The 23,426-nt window shown below is 37.8% G+C and overlaps 1 protein-coding gene across 5 annotated transcripts in view; it reads left to right on the top strand.

Annotated features, from left to right (window-relative positions):
* The window catches only part of MCF2L (MCF.2 cell line derived transforming sequence like), a 386,575-nt gene that overhangs the window by 307,040 nt on the left and 56,109 nt on the right, over positions 1 to 23,426 (top strand). For all 5 annotated transcript variants that reach the window (XM_069094090.1, XM_069094093.1, XM_069094091.1 and 2 more), the window contains 2 exons: positions 8,289 to 8,379; positions 22,618 to 22,737. In XM_069094090.1, the coding sequence (XP_068950191.1) occupies positions 8,289 to 8,379; positions 22,618 to 22,737 (211 nt within the window). The remainder of the gene's footprint in view (positions 1 to 8,288; positions 8,380 to 22,617; positions 22,738 to 23,426) is intronic.

The following is a 23,426-nucleotide window of genomic DNA, read 5'->3' as shown; positions in this document are numbered from 1 at the left end:
AGAATTTCACAAACTATGTTCAACAATGGACCACTTCTTTACCATCTCATGATTGCTTAAAGATTTCAACAATAAAATATCCCATTATGCTGATTTTTAATATAGATTTTTTTTAAAGCAATTGGGGTTAAGTAACTTGCTCAAGGTTACACGGCCAGTTACTTCTGGGTGTGGTGCTGAGTGTCTGAGCCGGGATTTGATCCCCAGGTCATCCCGACACTGGAGCCGGTGCTCTTACTCGCTGAGCCACCTGGCCGCCCCTAACAACATTATCTTCTTAACCTTCTCTTCCATACATTTTAAACTGTTCATTGAGGAAGTGTTCAAAGATGAAAAAACCTAAAATAAAAATCTCAGTGATTTGTTTTAAGGCATTATTTTTCTCCTTGGCTAAATAATGATCATTTTTCTTGTATCAGGATATTCTTCCATCACCTAACATTTTCCTCTCTCTTATGGTTTAAAATTATAAGTGCTCAACGCTATGTGATGAATATTATAGGTGTTTTTTTCTTTTTTTGCTTTTTGGAGGGGAGGAGGTAGGGCAATTGGGGTTAAGTGACTTGCCCAAGGTCACATGGCTAGTTTTGTGTTAAGTGTCTGAGGCCAGATTTTAACTCAGATCCTCCTAACTCCAGGGCCGGTGCTCTATTCACTGCACTACCTAGCCACCCCCTACTATATAAGTATTTATTACCAAGTTTTATAGAAAAGAAAATGGAGGTTAACAGAGGCTGAGTGGTTTGCTCTTGGTCACAGAGGCAATGTTTCCAAGGTAAGAGTTGATACCAATTGTCTCCTACATCCAGTAATCTATTCTACTATGCTATTGCCTCCCAAAGTAGCAATAGAAATGGAAAGATTCCATGATAAAATGAATATTAGCCTGTAATAACATAGTAGCAATTTATTGACTTCTTTCCAATTGGTGTTTTATTATTAATGCCCATTAATCCACTTCTTTTATTAATTACACATTCTTGCAATATTGAAGTTGGCAAATGACTCCATTTTGGAAAGTGGAAAGACAAGGATTTTGGAGAAAAAATTAGTACTTTCTGAAGCCTTGATTTGTTGAAGCAGCCTATAAGTATTAGAAATGCAGAATGACTCATTGGATCAAATTTATTTAACAAGACAGACAAACTTGGGGATTAAATGGCTATGTGTGAATGAGAAAAAGTGAGCTAAAAATCATAGTCATCCATGGCTGATATGGAAATCTGTTTTGCATGATTTCACATCTATAATTGATATCATATTGTTTGCCTTCTCAATGGATGGTGGAGGGGCAAGAGGAAGGGAGAGAATTTGGAACTTAGAATTAAAAAAATAATGTTTAAAAAAATAATAATGTTTTAAGTGAATAATAATTTTTAAGCTAAAAAGATCAAAATCATAGTTATCCATAGAGTATAGTTGCTCTGAGTAAAAAGATACACAAATATAAAATTAGGCACATGATGCTTTGGGCACACAGAATGTGCCATTGACAAAAATTAATAAAATCTGTTTAAAATGTTAAGGCCACTGTGGGATTACCTAATTTATGAAGTTGTAGAGAGGGAATAAAAGAATGGCTAAAAGTAATTAAACAGGTGATTTAGCTTAACTCATTTTGTGAGACGTGTACTTTTGAGAGGGAGGAAATAATTATTTGTTGAAAAGTGTCTATTGTACAAAAACAAAATGTATGAATACATTTTTAAAAGCAATTTAGTTTGTTGTTGTGGTTGTTCTAAATTTGGAGAATAGAAATTAGGAGAAAAAAGTTAAAAAGGACTTGAAATGGCATGACATGAGTAGGAAGGTTTGATGACTGGTTCTCAATGCCTGGATGGGATAGTCAATAAACAGCAGGCTTTTAGAATCAGAAAAACATCATTTCAAGTACAATCTTTCTTTGACCCTGAGCAAGTAAGTTAAATTCTTAGTAATTTAAGCAGCTCTATAAGACTATATGTAACAGAGAAGGTGTCAGCCTGCATTGCTAAAAAGGAGTTTCCAAAGCCTACAAATTCCTTATATCAATGAAATTATATTTCCAGGTCTTATCCCTATGTCTAACACTGCATGGGGTGGGGAATAGTGTTAATGTTCTATATAATAGAACACACACACATATATATGTATATATATATATATGTACATATATATATATATTATTGTAGCGCCAACATAATATTCATAGCACCAACAGCAACTATGAATATGCTGGCACAATTCTGAATCGCAAAATATATCATACTCTTCATAAAGAAGACAGAAGCAAAACATTTGTTCAAACACCAGATAGCTAAATCCCAACAGCAGAAAACTGAATCCATCATAACAACAAAGAAGTTAATATGCTATAACACACCGTCCTTTAGCCTTCCCACAAACAAATACTCACTAGCCTAGCTGTCTCCTTGCCTGCATCTTCTCTACTCCCACCACCTAACTGCTCTGACTCCCAGCTTCCTGTGGGCTCTGCAAGCTCTTCCCACCACAGGCTTTATGTGATTACATTCAGTCTATTAGGGGACAGGGAAGATCTTCAAATTCCCATTCCCATTACAATTATATATAATCATATGTAATATAATAGTAACTTAATAATAGTAATTATAGTAACTTAAATTACATGTCAGTGCAGAAAAAAAAAACTTTGTGATAATATTAAGTACTGAAATTAATTATTAAAGGAGATCAGGAGTAAAAATCTTTAAAGATAGGATAGATTCTTTCATTAATTTAACAATGATAGTTAATATTTATATGACACCTATGTGTAGTAGTATAGTATAGCATATAGTAACTATGTACCTGTCACTGTGCTGAGTGCTTTACCGTTATTATCTCATTTCATCCCCATGTCTCTGGGAGGTAGGTGCTATTATTATTGCCATTTTACAGATGAGAATACTGAAGAAAACAGATGTTAAGGGACTTGTCCAGGATCACACAATTAATGTCTAAGACCAGATATAAATTCAAGTCTTCCTAACTCCAGTCCCAACACTCTATCAACTGTAGCACTAATTATACAAAAAAAAAAGCAATAGGAAAGGAAAGGGAGTGACCTTGGGCAAGTCACTTAACCCCAACTGCCCTCCAAAAAAAAGCAAAAAAAAAAAAAGAAAGGAAAGGGAATAAGCATCTATCTAGTACCTACCACATGCCAGTAACTGTGCTAAAATGCTTTACAAACATTATCTCATTTTACAACAATCCTAGAAGCTAGAAGCTGTTACTATCCCCACTTTACAGAGGAGGGATTAAGGTGAACAGAGGGTAAGTGACTTGCCCAGGGTCTCGTGTCTGAGGCTGGATTTGAATTTGGTCTTCCTGACTGCAGGGCCAGTGCTGTAATAGCTAACATTTATATAGCACTTGCTATGTGCTAAGCTCATTAGAAATATTTTTGCATTTGATCCTTACAACAACCCTAGAAGGTAGGTGATATATTATCCCCATTTTACAGATGAAGAGACTGAATCTGAGAGTGGTTAAGTGAATTGCCCAGATCAAAGAGCTAATAATTTTCTGAAGCAAAATTTGAACTCAGGCTTTCCTAACACCAAGTTCAGCTCTTTCTCCACTATACCACCCATCTCCCTTGCAGATGAGGATCCCAAAAGTTTTAATATAACTTTAAGCTATGAAAGGGCACCTCTAGGTGGTGCAATGGATAGAATGTTGGGCTTGGAGAAAAGAAGACATCTTCCTGAGTTCAAATCTGGCCTCAGACACTTACAAACTGTATGGCCCTGGGCAAGTCACTTAACCCTCTTTGCCTCCATTTCCTCATCTGTAAAATGATCTGGAGGAGAAAAGGGCAAACCACTCCATTATCTTTGCCAAGAAAACCCCAAATGGGATCACGAGGAGTTGGACATGACTGAAATGAATGAAAAACAACAATGCTATTTAAAACACTTAGCTTTGAGCTGTTAAAGGTAAAAGCTGTACTAAGACTTTTAAGACTCCTTGTATTATTATAAAGGGGGGGCAGAGTTAACAGGGAAAATGTCATTGTCTAATACCATGTACTAAATGCTCTGAGATTTAAGTCACCAAACTGGAGAACTGCCTAGTTATACTCTAAGACCTTACTGTTTTCTTGGTCGGCCCCCACATAAATTACACAGGAGGCCCTCAGCCTTTTCTAAGACTGACCTCACACCCCCAGATCTTACAGTGGCAGTCCAACGTCATAGCATCGACAAACCTTTATTTGGCATCTGTTTACAGGCACAGGCCAAGTACTAAAGGAAAATGAGGGAGTAGCCGTAGGCAGGGCAATGCTTAACAAAAAATCCAAAGCTATCCCCGGCACATTCTGTTTGAATAGCCAGAGTTATGTTAAGTAATGTCTTACTTCAGTACCTCAGAGTGGTTTACTTCATTGTTATACTCTTGAATGACAGAGGTCCCAACTCTTCCATTCCTCAAACTGTCATTAATGAGTTGCATCTATAGCTCTATATCAATATCGATATCTTTATATCTACACACACGTACACATACAGATCCACACAATGCACACTCACATAAATACACATGTGTGTACACATATGTGTGTGGCCTACACACATGTGCATCCATATATCCACATGTGCACACATATGCATATAATAAGGTGGCAGCTTTCTGGTGATGAGCTCAGCGTATTCTGACTTAATTAGCCTGACAAGTGGATGATAGATGTCTAGAATTACAGTCTTGGGACCTAGAAGCATCTAGCCTTCTCACTTTACAAAGGTCCAGGAAGATTAAATGACTTGGCTGCATGGTGGAGTCGCACAGATAAGAAGGGCAGAAGTCAAGGTTGGGACCAATGCTTCCAACTCCACCTCCAACGTTCTTCCCATTGTGTCATGTTGCCTCACCATTGTTTCCTACTAAGTCTTGCCAGCTCGTGTTCCATTTGGTGTGACCCTTGAGAGCCTGGAGTTTTCTCCATGCTATGATGAGGCACTGGAGAAGGATTTATTTCAATCGGAGGAGGTGAATTTTGAGTTAGTGTAGGTTACAGAGGCAGTATGACATAGTGGAGAGAAAGTCGGGGGCAGCTAGTTGGTGCAGCATGAACCCTGGAGTCAGGAGGACCTGAGTTCAAATCCAGCCTCAGACTGTTGCTCATCCTTCTTTCTTGAAGTAGACCAATGACATTAGGAGAGCGATGTCTTCATTTGCAAGTGGACTGAATTTAAGTGAGGCAAGGCTGTGCAAAGTCATCAGCTTCACTCTCTCTTCCAGAGTCATTGGAATCCAGAGGTGAGACATAGGTCAATACGACTGGTGATGGCTCTCAATGCAGTGGGAGACCTTGGCCTTTTTAAGCTAATGGCTTTCCCAGGTCTCAGTTTGTCTGTGGCAATGTCCATTCGGTAATTAAAGGCTAGGTAAGAATTGGGGCAATCAGCCTCAGACAGTTACTAGCTATGTGACCCCGGACAAATCATTTAACCCTGATTGCCTCTCCCCGCTCCCCAAAAATGAAAGTTGACTGCTGAGTCAGGAAGATGTGGTTGAAGCTCTGCTTTGCCATCATTGAGTCATTTAAATGCTCAGTGACTCACACAACACCGTAAGACTTCGTTTCAGAACTACCTTGGCAAAAGAAGTTTTCCCACTAGGAAGTCCCTACAGTGATTTAATCACAGGCTCCATGGTAGGGGACTGAGAGGAGAATGTTGTTATAAATTGTCAGGGAAAACAATTTATACAATAATAATACTACAAAGACAGCTTTGAAAAATGTAAGAGTGGGGCGGCCAGGTAGCACATCGAGTAAGAGCACCGGCTCCCGTGTCAGAACGACCTGGAGATCAAATCCCGAGCTCAGACACTTAGCACCCACCCAGAAACACCTGGCCGTGTAACCTTGAGCAAGTTACTTAACCCCAGTTGCTTAGGGGCGACCAGGTGGCTCAGAGAGTAAGAGCACCGGCTCCAGTGTTGGGAAGACCTGGAGATCGAATCCCGGGCTCAGACACTCAGCACCCACCCAGAAATAACTGGCTGTGTAACCTTGAACAAGTTACTTAACCCCAATTGCTTAGGGGCGGCCAGGTGGCTCAGCGAGTAAGAGCACTGGCTCCAGTGTTGGAATGACCTGGGGATCAAATCCAGGCTCAGATACTTAGCACCACACCCAGAAATAACTGGCCATGTAACCTTGGGCAAGTTACTTAACCCCAATTGCTTAGGGGCAGCCAGGTGGCTCAGCGAGTAAGAGCACTGGCTCCAGTGTCCGGATGGCCTGGAGATCGAATCCCGAGCTCAGACACTCAGCACCACACCAGCAATAACTGGCCGTGTAACCTTGAGCAAGTTACTTAACCCCGATTGCTTTAAAAAAAAAAAAAGAAAAGAAAAAGAAAAATATAAGAGCTCTGATCAATCCTAAAACAACTGTGACTAGAACATATTACCCACCTCCTGGTGGATGCAATCGACTCAGGGTCCAGAATGAGACATCTCTTTTTTGGATGTGGATCATGTTCGAATTTGTATTACTAGACTATACATATTTTTTAAAAAGAGTTTTATTTATTTTGTTGTGGTGGTGGTGGTTTTCCCATTGTTAGGGGCAGGAGGTGGGAAAGAGAGAAAATAAATGTTAACATTTTAAAATTTTTAAACCTATTCTTTTGGTGACTTTTGTGTATGGTGTATTACAGCCTAATGAGAAAAACAAAAGCATAGTTAGTAAAATGAATACTAGACTGAATCCCTTGATTAGGAGTGCCTGTCCCTATTTCTTAACTCACCAAGATTAAAAAATATTTTAAAGCTCAAACTTTTCTTAATGCAAAATCAGAATTTTTTTCTAGTCTTGTTATATATGTGGCATAAAGAAGATAACATTCCCAAATACTTGATTTCTTTTGAGAAAAGCTGATTTATAAATCAAGGAAACTATCATTTTGCTCTTTAAAAAGAAAAAGATAGGAAGGTTTTTTTTTTTCCTCAATGTACTACTTAATAGTGGACCACAAATCAAATCTGTTATTATAGTCAGCCACAGAAATATGAAATAGTGGGTAACAAAATTATTATATGGCAAAGTGTATATGTTTCAGTTTACAGTTTAATAACTACTGTAGCAAGATGATGATGGACCAAAACTAGTATTATTTTTGTATGAAACGAGAAGCATTTTTGCTACTGTTCAGCTAAATTGCAACAGACATTTGGGAGCCATCATCAAGTTATAGATAGATGGGTGCCGTGAGCCAATGACATGTGTATTTTTTTGTATCATCATCGTGATTCAATTTTTAGAACTGCGAGTGATCTTTCTTGGAGATACTCTACGTGCATTTATCTGCTAATGTTTGCTATATATACAGCTCGACCACAAATGACCTCATTTGTGTGTGTTCTTCCCCCACAATTCTTTTTCCTTACTTAAATCCAGCAATGGCTCGCACTTTAATGTACTCCTCCATCTTCAGAAATTAGCAATTCAAGGCAGTTCATTCTGAGCCTGCCTGTCACGTTCCCTTTTGGTTGGGATTGGCTGCCAGTCAGCTGCTGGCATTACCCAATTGGCTTGGATGTGGAATCACCCAACAGAAGCAGACCTTTTCATTTGTACTCGGTGGCTGGGGCTCGTGCAGTTAAGCTGATCAGAAGAGCAGAGGGCACCATTATACAAGAATTAAAGTGTGTGATCCCTCTCACAGATGTGGCTATTTCAAAGATGTGTATTCTCTCTCTTCTTTCGGACAGATGCTCGTGAGCTTTCCAAAACCTTGGGGATTTTTTCCCAAAGTGATTGTAACAGCCCCTTTGAGAGCAAATTTCTAACATGGAAGAACAAGAAAACCTCAGAGTCTAGGACTAATGTGATATGAGGATCATAAAACTTGTTTTGAAAGGGTTAAACAGCCAGTGGACAGAGAAAGAGATTGCCATGTTTTTCTCCACTGTGGAGCACCAGTGTGTTTAGCTTTAGGAATGATAGGTTTTACCAAGATCCTCAAAATGTGAGATGGTTGATACTGAGCTAAAAAAGGAAATGGACATTTGAACTGTACAAAAATCTGTTTGTCTGTGAATAAGAACTGCTCCTGAACTGACTCAATGAGTCTGCATGGGAACCCTCTGGAAATGCTGCAGTCTTTTCGTGGGCATGTTTTTCATGGAGTTATACGTTGCAATGCAGAATGGTAAAAGGTTTATTATATAAGAGGTGTCATTTCACTTGGAAGCTTTCTTAAAGATGTATTGGAAAAGGTTTTTCTTTCTGCCTCTCTCCGATGACAATAACATGTCCCGTCTTCTCATTTTAGTTTACAAGACACCGGAATTGGGTTTATCCTTGTCATAGACCGGAGACAAGACAAATGGACTTCCGTGAAAGCCTCTGTCCTTCGGATAGCAGTAAGTTCCAAAGATTCCTAAAGCTCCCATAGGCTCCTCTGGGCTTGTGTGGCAAGTACTGGTCATTTTTTTTTCTTGCAGGGCATTCTCTTTTTTGCTGCTTCTACTGCAGTAGTTCATTCTCTCACTTTGGCTCAGCAGACAGGGCAAAGAGCCATATACCCAGGCAGGAACTTGCAACTTAGACTCTGCAATACTGCTGAGGTGGAGAAGAAGACGTATGTCAGCTCTAGGCAATTATCCAGTGTATGGACACACAAAAGGGAGCTATTTTTTCAAACTACTTAGGGGCCCATTTTAATTCTTGTCTTCCCCATTCGTGTGAGAAACTCCCTAAGTAGAAATGCCCTCCATCAATGCAGATCTGCAACTTGTCTGTAACTTTAGGTCCTAGAGAGCTGTCCAGGGGCTACTGGGAGGGTAAGTGATAGTTAATACAGGGAGTATGGGTTGAAGATAGAACTTAAACCCAAATCTTCCTGCCTCCATGAGTGACTTTCTCTCCTTTCTGCCATGACTGCCTTAGGGACCCATATAGCTAGAAAATAATTTGAATTCACTAGGGCAATAAGGTAAATTGAGGAAAATAAACAAATGTCTTGTTTTAAATGATTATTTTCCTGATATTGGTAGATTTTGTTATGTCTTCAGCAGGGAAATAATTATTCCTCTGGCTAGAATTGGCTGAATACAATGTTGATATTGAATACTATCATGTTTTTTATTCCTTAACTTATTTTAAGCAGAATCTTTTGGCTACATTTTTTAAGAGAGTATTTTTCTAAGATTTTTTTTCCTAATTGAAAAAATATATACTGAGCTGTATTTTTTTTCCCTAGCACTTAGAATGCTGTAATCCTAGGATTGTTGACCTTTAAGAAAACATCAACATTATAAACATATTTCCTTTGTGGCACTTGGCATTTTTTGCTTTATGCTATAGTTTATCTGTGTATATGTTTTAACTTTCCTCCTAGACCAAAAACTCTTTTGTATCACTGCCAATTCCTAGCCCAGTACCTTACCTGCAGAGTAGGTGCTCAGTAAAGGAATGAATCTAGTTTCTGGCAGATGACTCCTAAGTCAACTCAGAGAAAAGAGAATGTATTTGTTTTCAAAGGCAGAAAGAGATGTCCCAGCCTACCTTGGTAACTCATTCCCATGTTCAGTGACACTGACAGCTATAGAGCTAGACTCCTTGAAACCTTATTCCTTGATGCTGCCTAGCATGGTTCCTTGTAACTAGTGAGCATTCAATTAATATTTATTTGAATTAATGAATGGTGAAGATCAGTCAAGATGGGAAACAGTAGGTCAGCTATTCAAATTGTCCTTTGCTGTAGTAGTAGATTTACATGAAATTAGCAGAAAATCTAAAATATTTCATCTTACGTTTTTTCTACCTCTCCTTCAGCTAAGCTTGTCATCAGAGCTAGGGAGGGCAAATTTTTGTGATTTAAATTTTGCCTCTTTTTCTTTCATCTACCAACCTATTGAAGGAACAGCTCTTACATCATAGCAAAAAGAATAAGCAGGCTTAATTTTGAATAAGAATAATGATAGCTAACATTTATCTAGCACTTTTAAGTTTTGTAAAACACTGCGTGCGCGCGCAGACACATACAATCTCATTTGAATAAGCAAGAGTTGACTCTAATCCATCATAGACTTGAATGCTTTTTAGTTATCCTTAATACTTATGCACACCAGGTAAATAATCAAAGTTCCCATAACTTTTTAGTTTCAGTCTTGTTTTCCAGTGCTTGAATCCTGAATCTTTTCTGAGGGCTTTCTTGTCCTTTTGAAAGTATGGTATAATGACCTATATATGATTGCTTACCATCTCAGGGAAGGGGAAAGGGAGGGAAGGAGGAAAAGATAAAATTTGGAACTCAAAACTTTTTATTTTTTAATGTTAAAAATTGGGGCAGCTAGGTGGCCTGGTGAATAGAGTCAGGAGAACCTGAGTTCAAATCTGGCCTCAGACACTTAACACTTACTAGCTGTGTGACCTTGGGCAAGTCACTTAACCCCAATTGCCCTGCTTTCCCCCCCAAAAAAGACAAAAAAAAATGTTAAAAATTGTTTTAACATGTAATTGAGGAAAAAAACAAAATATATTTAAAAATTGAAGTATGGAGCCTCTGATAGTGGCAGTTGCATTGAGGCCTTGGTATAATGATACTTCTCGTTCAGCTTTTACTCATCTACTTTGTCATCTATTTTTCTTCAGCCTATCTCCATCTCTTGAAGTCTCTTCCAACTTGGACTGAACCTGCTCCATAAAACTTTCCTCCCCGTCCTGCTCCTAAGTGAAACTGATCTCTCCCTCATCAAATTTCTCCCATCTCTTTACCCACGTCCTTTGAATTGATCTCACTCTCTTTTTCATCCTAATTATTTGTGTACATATATCCCCTATTAAGTTCTTAAGAAGAATGGGAACTGTAAAGTATCTCTCTAGGTATTCCCAAGGGCCTTGCCACAATGGCAGGCAAGCCGGTCCATAAAAAGGTTCATTGAATGAATTAATGTCCTAGGGTAAAGGGCAAAAGTGTAAAGCTGCTTTATAGTCTTCTAAATGTAATCTAAACTATTCTTTGTAGTTAAATCTGTTACTGACTTTTTTTTTATTTTGATATTCCTACTTTCTTTTAATTCTGAGCCTCCCAGAATATGGGGCAAATTACAACACTTTACAACAACATGTGACTTCCTTAGTATGAGTATCCTCCCTACCAATTAAAGCTGGGATTCTTAATGGGTCTTTATCATGGTCCCCTTTCACACTCTACTCCTCATAATGTATTGAAATGTTTAAAATACATATAACTAGAAAGGAAACAAATTATATTGAAGTACAGTTTTATAACTGCACTTATTTTTATAACTATACTTTTTTTTTTTTGCTTTTTGGAGGGGGAAAGGCAGGGCAGTTGGGGTTAAATGACTTGCCCAGGGCCACACAGCTAGCTAGTAAGTGTCTGAGGCTGAATTTGAACTCAGGTCTTCCCTACTCCAGGCCCAGAGCATTGTCTGCTATGCCACCTAGCTGGATGTGCCGTCTTTGCTTTATATTACAAGCTAGAGCTAAGGGCGGTGCTTGCCACATACCAAACTTAAATACTTTTTCATTTATTCATCTAATTCACACTATAGCTTCTCTTTAATTTAGTGTGAATGAAAGGATAAGAAAAAAAAATATTTATTATTGTTTGTTATTGAGTGTTTACTATGTGCCAGGCAGAGTGCTAATATGAGATGGTCCCTGCCCTCCAGAAGTTTACATGCTAATAGGGGAAGACAACACATACAGAAGAATAATGGTCAGGCAGGGGTGTTTTAGTCTTGGAACTGACAGGAGCAGCCATTGAATGACTCATCTTTTCAGGACATATTTTATTTTTGCTTTATTTTTAGATTTTATCGTATTTTTAATTTTGTTAAATTTTTGCCAATTACATGAAAAAATTTTAACATTCATATTTTAGGATTTTGACTTCCAGATTCTTTCCCTCCTTTGCATCCCTCTCACCCCTTGAGAAGGCAAGCAATATAATATCAATTATACATGTGCAGTCATGCAAATGTACTTCCGTATTGGCCATGTTGCAAAAAGAAAACACACAACCTCCTATGAATATAACACAACAAAATATAAATATATAAATATATCACAACAAAACCTCCTACAAATATAAAGAAAATGAAAAGGGTATGCTTCAATCTGCACTCAGATTCCATCAGTTCTCTCTCTGGAGGTAGATAATGTTTGTTGTCATGGGTCCCTTAGAATTATCTTGGATCATTATCTTGATCTGAGAAGTATCTTGTCATAGTTGATTATCCTTAAAATATTGCTGTTACCATGTACAATAGTCTTCTGGTTCTGCTCACTTCATCAGTTCATATAAGTCTTCCCAGGTTTTTCTGAAACTATTCTGCTTGTAAATTACTCATCTTTTCCAGGAATAATAGAATTGATTTGATTACTGTTCCTAGAACAAGATGTAGGAAGGGGGCAGCAAGGCATGGGGGACAAGTAAAAATGGTAGCATGGGATAAAGATACTCAGAAAACAACTTGGTTAGCCTGAGCCTAAATTAGATATGCAGAACTACCATAATCAGGAACCCAGTGTTCCAGAATAGGAGGCCAGAGGTAAGTTTGAGGTGAGGAAGAATGGGATGAAGATAACCATATGGCTTTTAGTAAACTTTTTGGGAGCTGCTACATATTAAAAAAAATGTATCACCTTGTAATGGAACTCACTGAATTTCTTGCTTAGAAAATCTACCCCCAAAACCAAAAAGACACAGTTTGCCACATGGTGATGCAAAAAAAGTGAGTTGATGATAAATATACCTGTTGATCAGTAAGTATCTTTGGCAACTACAATGAAATTTAACACTTACATAATATGCTCTAATTTTAGAGCTATTTTTGGCACTACAGGCTGAGTTGATAATGCAAGCTTCTATTTTGGGATACTTGGTATATTTAGTTTTGGGGGTTGTTATGAACTTGATGTTGAATGGACCAATGAGAGGCTTTAGGAGCAGAAATTTAGAGTTACTAAAATCATATGGCCTCTTTCATTCCTTTTTCCTGGTCCATGTTTTCTAATGTTTCTTGCTGTCCTCACCTATTCCCACCTTTGTGTTGAAGTCACTGAATTAAAGTGAATATGTTGATTTAATTTGGAGACCATGTCAGGATCTTTATAGTGTTTCTTATTGCCTTTGGATAAACAATAAAACCTATTCCACCAATGCCTTTATTTTCCTCTCCAAGGAGAACCTTTGAGTGAGTCTTCAATTTAGCTCTAATTCCCATTATTTTGTTTTATTTATAGTGGAATGTCAAGTTTAGTATGATCTAGTTCCTCCAATACTATGTGCTTTAAATGAATATACCATTCATTGGTCACTGGACAAGATTCTCACATTTAAGAGGACCTACAGCTATTTTAAAGTTCAAAAGCTTTTAAAGTTCAAAAACTTCTGCCCTCTTTTCTGCCTCCATTTCTATAGAAGGGGGCCACAAGTTGATTGAGGTCAATTCTGTATCTGGCTTTGTTTCCATGACTAAAGAATTCATACCCTAGTCACTGGCCACTTACTGGCAATCAGATTCTTGGTCTCAGAAAACAGATTTAGTATGTTTTTGAAACCTTTCCAGCATTAGGGTTACCTCCATGTCATACTGGACCATAAAGACAGGACTTATATATCCATATTTCAAAATAAATAACTATATAAAATCTAGGAAACATGAGTCAAGGAGAATTTTAGGAATTCTGCCTTTGGGTTCATTACTCTAGTTGCATATAGAAAGGTAACAAAATATATTTATAGAAATGACTTATTGCTGGATGTATAATTGGTTACTTTTCCATCATAGGAGCAATTAAAGAAAGTTTGGCTGAATGAACATAAAAAATCCATAAAACTATCTCCAGGAGTTGTTCAACTATGGTCCATGAACTTTAAAAAAAAATTCAATAGGGACAGCTAGGTGGCACAGTGAGTAGAACACCGACCCTGGAGTCAGGAGGACCTGAGTTCAAATCCAGCATCAGACACTTAATACAAAACTAGCTATGTGACCTTGGGCAAGTCACTTAACCCCAATTGCCCTACCTTCCCCCCTCCAAAAAGGAAAAAAAAATTGATAACTGTATTTCAGTTTAATTTGTATCCTTTAAATCTCTTTATATTTTATCTTATGCATTTAAAAAGTATCCTGATAAGAAAAAAAATAGATTATCTGGATTTACCAGATAATCCAAACAGGTCCATGACACAGAAAAGGTTAAGAAACTCCAATCTAGTCCTCTCTCTCATTTTATGGGTAAGAAAATTGATACTTAGGTTAAGCAGTCTGTTCAAAGTCACACAGATAATAAGTGTTATTTGAATCCAGATCCTTTAACTTGAAATCTACTGTACTCAGACATGGGCACAGTTTCTTAAAGCTATAGCAGGATTTTTAAAAACTATTTTGCAAAACTCAGATTTCTCAAATAAGCTTATCTAGATTTTATGGATAACTGTATAAGAGGAAGTTCAACCTTAGGTAATGGTATGAAATTATCATTTTAAAAAAACCTATATTCCATATTTCCAATTTCGTCTCAATCTAATTCCTTTCTCTTTTATCTGTAGGTTATATTCACGCCAGTAAATTCTATTTGGCACATTTATTAGATGCCTTCTTTTTGAAGGCACAATTTGATGCTAAAATGTTTTTAAAAGGAAATGATTTCTGTCCTCAGGGGATGTTACACTCTCACCCCCACCAACTTTGTGTTTGCAACCAAGGCCCCCATCATAATTTCTAACTTGGAAAGAACCTTACCAGAACCCCTACAAAAGCAGATAACATAAATAGGGTTTCTATGGGTAGAATGTGTGTTAAATTAATCTCACTAATACCTAGGTAAAGCAAAACATAAGGAAGACTGAAATGTTATTACAGCTGCCATCTTCAAACACACTACCCTAATATTTATTTATCAAGAGAGTTCTAACTAGATATCTTGGTGGCTTCAACAGTCGAAATTTGGGGAAGTTGCTACTGAGGGAGTGGGAATAGGCTAGAAGATGAGTGAGATCACCAGAAATGCAGCCAAAGCAAGAATTATTCTTGGTAACTGGATGCTAACCACAATTCTTGTATGCTGCAGAAGGAATGCAAATGTCATCAGCAGTCTCTAAATATTGGCACCCTGGGCTAAGTCCTCGTCACTTCAACCTAGTTATATCTCTGTATTTTTTTAAATGAATGAAGAAGTCCTAGGCACTGTGCTAAACTCTAGGGATACAAAAATAAAAGACAAGGTAGTTCCTGCTTTAAAGGATATTATATTTTTTTTAAAAATAGCTTTTATCAATATATTTTCATTTATATTTTTCCCTGTATCCTTCCTTCCCCCTGCTCCCAGAGAGTCATCTCCTATAATAATTTGTGAACAGCACAGGAGAAAAAAATCTCAGTAAAACTTATCACCATATTAATAAAATCTGACATTATATGTAGTGTTCCACATCTGTGGATCGCCCAACACCTCTGCAGATTTCTTCTCATATTTCCTCTTTGCAGTCATGATTATTGTTTATACTTTTCCAACCTTCATTTTTTACTGTGATGATTCTTTCCATTTATTTTGTTGGGCATTTTATTTGCCTTGCTCTGTTTATTTCACTTCATATCAGTTAATGTGTTTCTACACTTCTCTTTTCATTATATTTATTTCATTCAACACAGTAATAATATTCCATGATATTAGTGCACCACAATTTGTTTAGCTGTCCTGTAATTTAAGGCTAACTACTTTGTTTCAGGTTCTTTGCTGTTGCAAAGAGTGCTGCTATGAATATTTTGATGTATATGGAGCCTTTCTTATTTCAAATGACCTCCTTAAAGTATATGCCTAGGAGTGGGATCTCTGGGTCAAAGGATATGCACATCTTGGTCACTTTATTTGCAAAATTCCAAGTTGCTTTCCAGAATCATTACAGAAATGCATAGCTCCACTAACACTGTATTAGTATACCTATCTTTCCACGACCCTTGTAATACTGACTTCCCATCTTTTGTCATCTGTACCAATTTAATGACTGTGAGATGAATCCTTGTAGACATTTTGTTTTACATTTCTTTTATTATTAGTGATTTGGAATATTCTTTCGTATGACTTAATAGTTTGCAGTTATTCTTTTGAAAATTGTTCATATCCTTTACCACTTATCTATTGGCTTTTAATCTTATATATCTTGTAACTGTATTTATATCATATGCTTTCTCAGGGAAATTCAATACAAAGATGACTACTTCGGCTTTTACTGTAGATGCATTAGTTCTGTATGTGGAAAAAGCTTCTCAATTTTAGTCATTAAAATGATCTGTTTTATCTTTTGTAATTATCTCTATCCTCCTTTGGGTAAGAAGTCACCTCTTACCAATAGATATGAAAGGTCTACTAGAGCACTGATTATTAATGAGATCAGTACTTTCTCAGATATGGGTAACTATTTGTATTTTTTAATTAATTAATTAATATTTTAGTTTTCAACATTCATTTCCACAAGATTTTGAGTTACAGATTTTCTCTCCATCTTTTCCCTACCTCCAGTCCCAAGATAGCAAACATACTGAATACCCCTTCCCCCAATCTGTTCTTCTTATATCCTCCCCCACACCTCCCTTACTTTCTTGTAGGGCAAGATGGATTTCTATACCCCATTGCCTGTATATCTTATTTCACGGTTGCATGTAAAAGCAATAGATATGGGCAACTAGATGGCCCAGCACATAGAGCACTGGGCCTGGAGTCAGGAAGACCTGAGTTCAAATCCAGCCTCATACATTTACTATCTGTATGACCCTGGACAAGTAACTTAACCCTGTTTGCCTCAGTTTCCTCATCTCTAAAATGATCTGGATAAGGAAAGGGCAAGCCACTCCAGTATTTTTGCCAAGAAAACCCCAAATGGGGTCATGAAGAGTTGGACGTGACTGAAACAACCAAAAAAGATCAAAACAACACTCTTTCAAATAGACCTCCTCTGCTAACTGTTTTTTTTCCAGGGGTCTTTGTCTCCCCTATGGAGTGGTCTCTAGTCCTTCTTTCCCCTCAACTCTGAGGTTGCTTCTTGCCCTGGGTATAAAAATTCCTCCTTATGACTTTGTCTCTAGTCTTTTCATCTCTAGGTGACTGACTTACTTCTAAATTATCTTCAGCATTATTCCTGTATTTCCAACCCCTGCCAAACATCTCCCCTGGATATCACACCAGTATGTCAAATGGAACATATCTAAAAACACAATCATTACCTTTCCCTGAAATCTGACCCTCTTCTTAACTTCCCTATCTCTCTTCCTAACACTGATATCGTTCATTATTAACCCAGGCTTGAAACCTCAAGAATACCTTTTGTCTCTTTTCTCACCACAACCCCCAGTCCCTAAGTACAGTTGTTTATACCTCCAGTGTCTGTCATGTCTTTCCCTTCCCATTCCTTCCTTCTGCCACCATTTTAGTTCACATCTTTTCACGTAAACTATTAGGAAAGCCTCCTGCATAACATCCTCACCTCCAAGTTTCTTCCTGTTCCACCACATCTTAAACAACACTACCTGTGCAGATTTGCTAATGCACAACTTTGATCACATTGCCTCTCTGCTTACCCTCAATGATTTCTCCATTTTCTGTCAAAATCTAGCCTCTAGAGCCTGGTAGTCAAAGCCTTGGGCATTCTGCCTACACAACTTGCCTTTCCAGGTTTATTTCTCACTCTTTTCCGTGTGTGTGTATGTATGTATTTAGGTATATATGGGCTCCAGTCACACTGGAGATTCCCCAAACTCTTTCCACCCTATTCCACTCTTTGCCTATTCCCCAAACTCTTTCCACCCTATTCCACTCTTTGCCTTTGCTTATGCCATACCCTACACTTTTGAAATCCTACCCCAAGACTCAAGTATTACCTCCTCCATGAAGCCTTCCCTGACCACCTGCCCCCTTCCCTTCAAGAGTGAAAAGTGGGTTTTTCTTCCCTCTAAATCGACCTAGCACCTTTATCACTTTTTTGTGCTTCTCTCCTTTTATATTTTAACATATATTTATGCCCTACCATCTCCTCTTCCATATTATAAACTCTTTGAGAAAAAAGAATGTCTCATTTATTTTTCCCCAACACCTAGTACAATGTCTTCCCCATCACAAATAATCAGTTGAATTTTTTAAATAAAAAAGCATGCAAAATCCTGAAGTAGAAAATAGACAGGGAAATTGTTTATAATGTCACCAGTCACTTAGGTGACTGGCTTATCGAAAGATATGCACAGAAAATAAAATTATTGATTTGATAATCCATCTTTTTTTTCTTGCCTTTACCTAAAAGTTGAACTAAAGTAAGCTTCTTGGGGCATTGAGCATGGATATTAGGAAAAGAGTAATAATAATAATTGTGTTCAGCCTGCCCTCAGGGAGCTTGCTTTTTGAAATATGGCATCACTGATGCCACTTAAGTGCCCTTGAGGTATAATCATGAGGTCCGCCAAAACTTGATGTGTGGGAATTCAGAGGACACGATTCTGTGTCACCTCACAAAAGACATCACTAACAATTCCTTTCCCTAAATAATAGTGTTAGTTTCACAAATAAAGGTGTAAGTTTGATCTTGACTCATTAAAGGTGACCCAGAAATATCTTAAGTCTTCAGACATAAAACATGGCTCTTGCGTTTGGGACTGCGTACTCAGATCAAATATCTGAACAGGCAAAGCAGGCAGTGGCTTTCTCTTTACTGTTAACTTTTTCCTTTTTTTGTTTGTTTTCACTACAAAGTTTCACCTAAGGGTCCAAGTTTTAAATTTGTGACTGTAGTCACTGCAAAGGTACTCACTCATTAGCTTGTATTTCTGGAGGATGGCATTGTGTGCATATTGGCCCCCAAAGTAAAGCATCTCATTATTAACAAAGTTTCCAGTGTAGACTCTGAAATTCTAAGATTATTCTGCCATGTATCTTCTGTCCACATTTATTTATAGAGCCCCTACTATATGCTGCCTACAGAGGGCTGTAATAATTTCTGATTGGGGTGAAATTACAAGTTGCGTTTTTGTACTTTGTGCTAGTATTACTTTAAGACTTGCAGATTTTATCAATAATTGATTAGAGGAATAATTTGGAACAATCTACTTAAACTTTAGCTCAGACTTCTAGGTAACATGATACTACAGTAACTTTTCACTTCTCAAAAAGCATAGCCAAAGCAAACCCCTAAAACTTTCAGAATAAATATTGACCCCAGACAGTGAATTAGATTTTTTATGGTCATATCTGCTATTACAAACAACTGTGCCTTGAAATACATAAGTTGGGGGATGGGGGTATCTAACCAGATCATCCAAAAATTATCTATTGAGAACAACTACATCCACAGCATTTTTCTAGGTCACTCTAAAACATGCAGAAAACTATTCAGGAGATGGTTCTTGCACTCAGTGAGCTTATAGTCTAACTGAAAAAATAAGGTGCTTCATGAAAAGTTGAATAACAATGCAGTATATGACTAAATGCTGGATAAGTGGTAGTATCAGTAAAGTGAATTCTATTGGACTTTAGAGGAGGGAGAGATGATTGGCAGTTGGGGAAATTGAGGAGGGATCAATTGGAGCCCTTCCTGGAAGAGTAAGGACTTGGGGAAAACAGGGAAGTTTCAGGGAGGACTTGAGATGATCCTCAAATAATTTATGTGGGTAGATAGGACAAGAAGGGCATTCCTGGTAGAAGCACAGCATGACCAAAGGTACGAAAGTTTGAATGAATAAAATACATAAATAGGTCAGGTTGGAGGAAAGGTAGTTAAAACTACTGGTTAAAATGAGTTGTGGTATTTAGCTTTGAATTATTTTTCCATAGTCTCCTTTGCCACAGATAATAAACAGTTGTCTGAGTAAGGGAATCTTATTTTTATGTTGCCTTTGATGGTTTTATTGTCGATGTGTCTAGGATCACCCATTTCCAGAAATGTATGGAAGGAAATATTTTTGAAGCAAAATAAAATGAAGGACATTTTAATTTGTGATCTAGGATTTGGGGAGGGAGTTGGCAATCTTTTTTTTTTTTTTAAGTGTATTTATTTCCCTTAGTACCCTGTGATTCTTGGCTCCAAAGACACTTTCCTGCTTTAATTAGCAGAATTTTCCACACAGGCTGCCCTGATGTATAGGAATCCACTGGGGAAACCTCAGAGCCTAGTACCATGAGGTCATCTACTAACCAGGTTGTTGTCTTTTCTATTACTCGTAAATTAAGACCGGACCCTACACATTTGGTTTTTCTCCAGTAATTAAAGTTGCAGTCAAATTATGCAATTAATTGATTTCACTCATAGTTGCCTTTATTCTCTTGAACTGGGGAAGTAGACTATTTTTCTTCTCCCATTAGCTTTCAAGGAAGTAAGGATTTCTTTAAGAAGAATTTCTTCATCCAACCCTGCTTTTGGCTACATCAAACATGCAAATGCCTTGGGGATTGGGCTTGTTCAGTGAGGCAGCAGCAGAAGCAAAAGAGCGAGATAATGAGCTGAAATGGATTTCAGGTTTTCCTTGCTCTCCCTGCAGAAAATCTGCTGGCTTTTATAAGCCCAAGTAGAGCCAGAAGGCATTCAGTCACAGCAAAACAATGACATTTTTGCACACCAGGAGGCATAGAATTTTCAGTCTCACCACCACTCCTCCCCCCTGCCCCCACCCTAGAAAACCTTTATATGATTGGGAAGGTATAGCTGAACTAAGTTGGTGAAAAGGTGAGAATTTTTCAGCGTGACATGGCTTCCCAAAAAACAAAACAAAACACCAAATTCAGTACTTGACTCATTAATAGAAATCTAGGGTTTACAAAGAGGGAAGGGATAGTTCTGAATTCTGAACCAGATATAGAGCCCACTGAGAGTAATGTGCCCAATTTGAGGTTCTGCATTTTAGCAGGGACTTCAATGCACTAGAACATGTCCAGAGTGACTAGGATCCTGGGGGAACTCAAAATAGACCACATGAAGATCAGTTAATGGAACCATGGTTATTTAGGCTTGCGGTATAAAGGCATAAAAGAGATGGGACAGTTATCTTCAAATATTGGAAGAACTATTGCTTAGGAGAGGAATCAAACTAGTTTTCTTTAAACTAGTAGGTGTAAAGTCACAGTACTTTCTTGGAAGCATATTTCAATTCAATATAACAGAATTTCCAAAGAGAGCTGCCCAAAAAGTAGAAGGGGCCACTTGGGAAGGCAATGGATTCTCCACCACTGGGGCCTTCCGAATGGAGGCTGTACGACCACTTGTCAGAGATGTGGTCAAGGAAGATTTGTGCTTAATGTAGGGATTAGCATAGATGCTTTCTAAGGGTTTACAATTCTACTGTCCTGCTATTCCTAAGAGAATGTATCTGTCTCTGCCTACTGGTAGCTTTGTGTTTAAGTATTGTATCCCTATAGCCCAAAAGAACTTTTAATCCATTGGAGTTGATAAAGACACGTCTACTAGAATCCGTTAGTGAGCTACAAGGTTCTCAGTGTCTACTACAATATTTTAATGGACAGTGACATAAAGTAACTTTTCCTGAGTTACTGAATTTTTCCAGATTACTGCAATACTGCTTACTATACAGCGAGCCATTCTTGCATCAGAAAAGACCACTTACTCCAAATTGCCTGTTTTGTTGAGCCACGCACAACTGTTGTTGTTTTAAACACATAAACATCTTTGTGGTTGCTGTTTGGTCATTTCAGTTGTGTCTGATTCTTCATGGCCCTATTTGGAGTTTTCTTGGCAAAGATACTGAAGTGGTTTTCTGTTTCCTTCTCCAGTTCATTTTACAGATGAGGAAACTGAGGCAAACAGAGTTAAGTTACTTGCTCAAGGTCCCACAACTACTGTCTGAGGTTAGATTTGAACTCAGAAAGATGAGTCTTGCTGATTCTAAGCCCAGTGCTCTGCCTACTGCACTACCTAGCTGGCCCAAATATAAACATCTTAGCCTACTAAAATTAATTTGCACAAAATGATATCTAAATCATCTAGTCACTCACAATAACTGGCATATATAATCTAAGAACCTTTCCCCAGTGAATTTAGGACTAAGAGAAGACATCATGAGCCTACTCAATATAATTTTTCTTTAATCAACTACATGTTCACCAACCAAAACCTATAGTAAATTGTATATCTCAACCTCTTTTGCTTAAATTAATGTTTCATTATTGATCTGTGAACAAATGTTTAATAAGCACCTACTTTGGACCCAATGGACAGCTAAGTGGGACAGTCAACACAGACCTAGAGTCAGGAACCCAGACTCATCTTCCTGAGTTAAAATCTGGCCATACTAGCTGTGTGACCCTGGGCAAGTCAATTAACCCTGTTTGCCTCAGTTTCCTCATCTATAAAATGAACTGGAAAAGGCAGTGGCAAACCACTCGAGTATCTTTGCCAAGAAAAATCCAGAGGAGTCACAAAGAGTCGGACATGACTAAAACGAGTGAATAACATGGACCTGATGCTGTGTTAGAGCTTGTGGGGAGGGTGCCCAATAGAGATACAAGTTAAGTGCTCAGAAAATACTTCATGATTTTTTTGAATTGGTGTTTTTCTTGGAATTTTAACTGTACCCTAGAGCTGCAGTAACATATGTTGTTTATAAGCAATATCTTCTTTTTACTTACAGGCATCTTTCCCAGGGAACCTGCAACTTGTCCTTGTTCTACGACCAACAGGATTTTTACAAAGGACTCTCTCAGACATTGCTTTCAAATTCAATAGAGATGAATTTAAAATGAAGGTACCTGTAAGTATTTCAATACTTGATCTTTTTCCCCAAAGATATGCTTATGAGGAAAGTAATCTCTGCCTTTGTCACCAATGGAAATTGATTGATATTGTATTGATAATTGTTATAAAATTGTTTTGATAAGATTCTGGACACATTTCCAGGGAGGATCCTAAGGATGTCATTAAAGATATTTGGAAAAATGGCTGGAACTTAACTAGGAAAGGTTTGATTGATTAGTCTTTGAGTTCTAGACCTCCATAGATTAAATAACTTGAAGTATCCCCCAGACTGACAGACCTAGATGTGACTTGAGCCCCATAACAGAAATTAGAATAAAACTTAATAGTCTGCTGATTTCGCCAGAGAGAACTGAGTGTGAGGAGTAAGGATAGAACAGGGTGTTCCTTTAAGCCATCTGTGGTTAGACCATAATATTTAGGATGGGATTTTCTGACTCAGTAACTCACGAATTATGATTTTGGTTATGCTTTGTTTTACCTTCCCCTTAGTAAAACCCCTTTTGAAAAACCCCACCCAAACTTATCCCAATCAAAACTAAGGGAAGAAGGGGTCTGTAAACCCCCAATCCTTGGTGGAAGCATGATATTGTGCAAAGACTGGATTGGACGTCAGTGCCCAATGTTTCAATCCCAGTTCTGCCACACTTCTGTGACCCTGGGCAAGTTACTAATTCACTTGAAAAA

This window comes from Petaurus breviceps, unplaced genomic scaffold (genome assembly GCF_028583685.1).
Source record: "Petaurus breviceps papuanus isolate PSGF00001 unplaced genomic scaffold, PetGlider_PUasm1.0 214, whole genome shotgun sequence".
Classification (NCBI taxonomy): Eukaryota; Metazoa; Chordata; class Mammalia; order Diprotodontia; family Petauridae; genus Petaurus; species Petaurus breviceps.
Note: the sequence above shows the minus strand (reverse complement) of the source record. Positions and strands in the feature narration are given on the sequence as shown.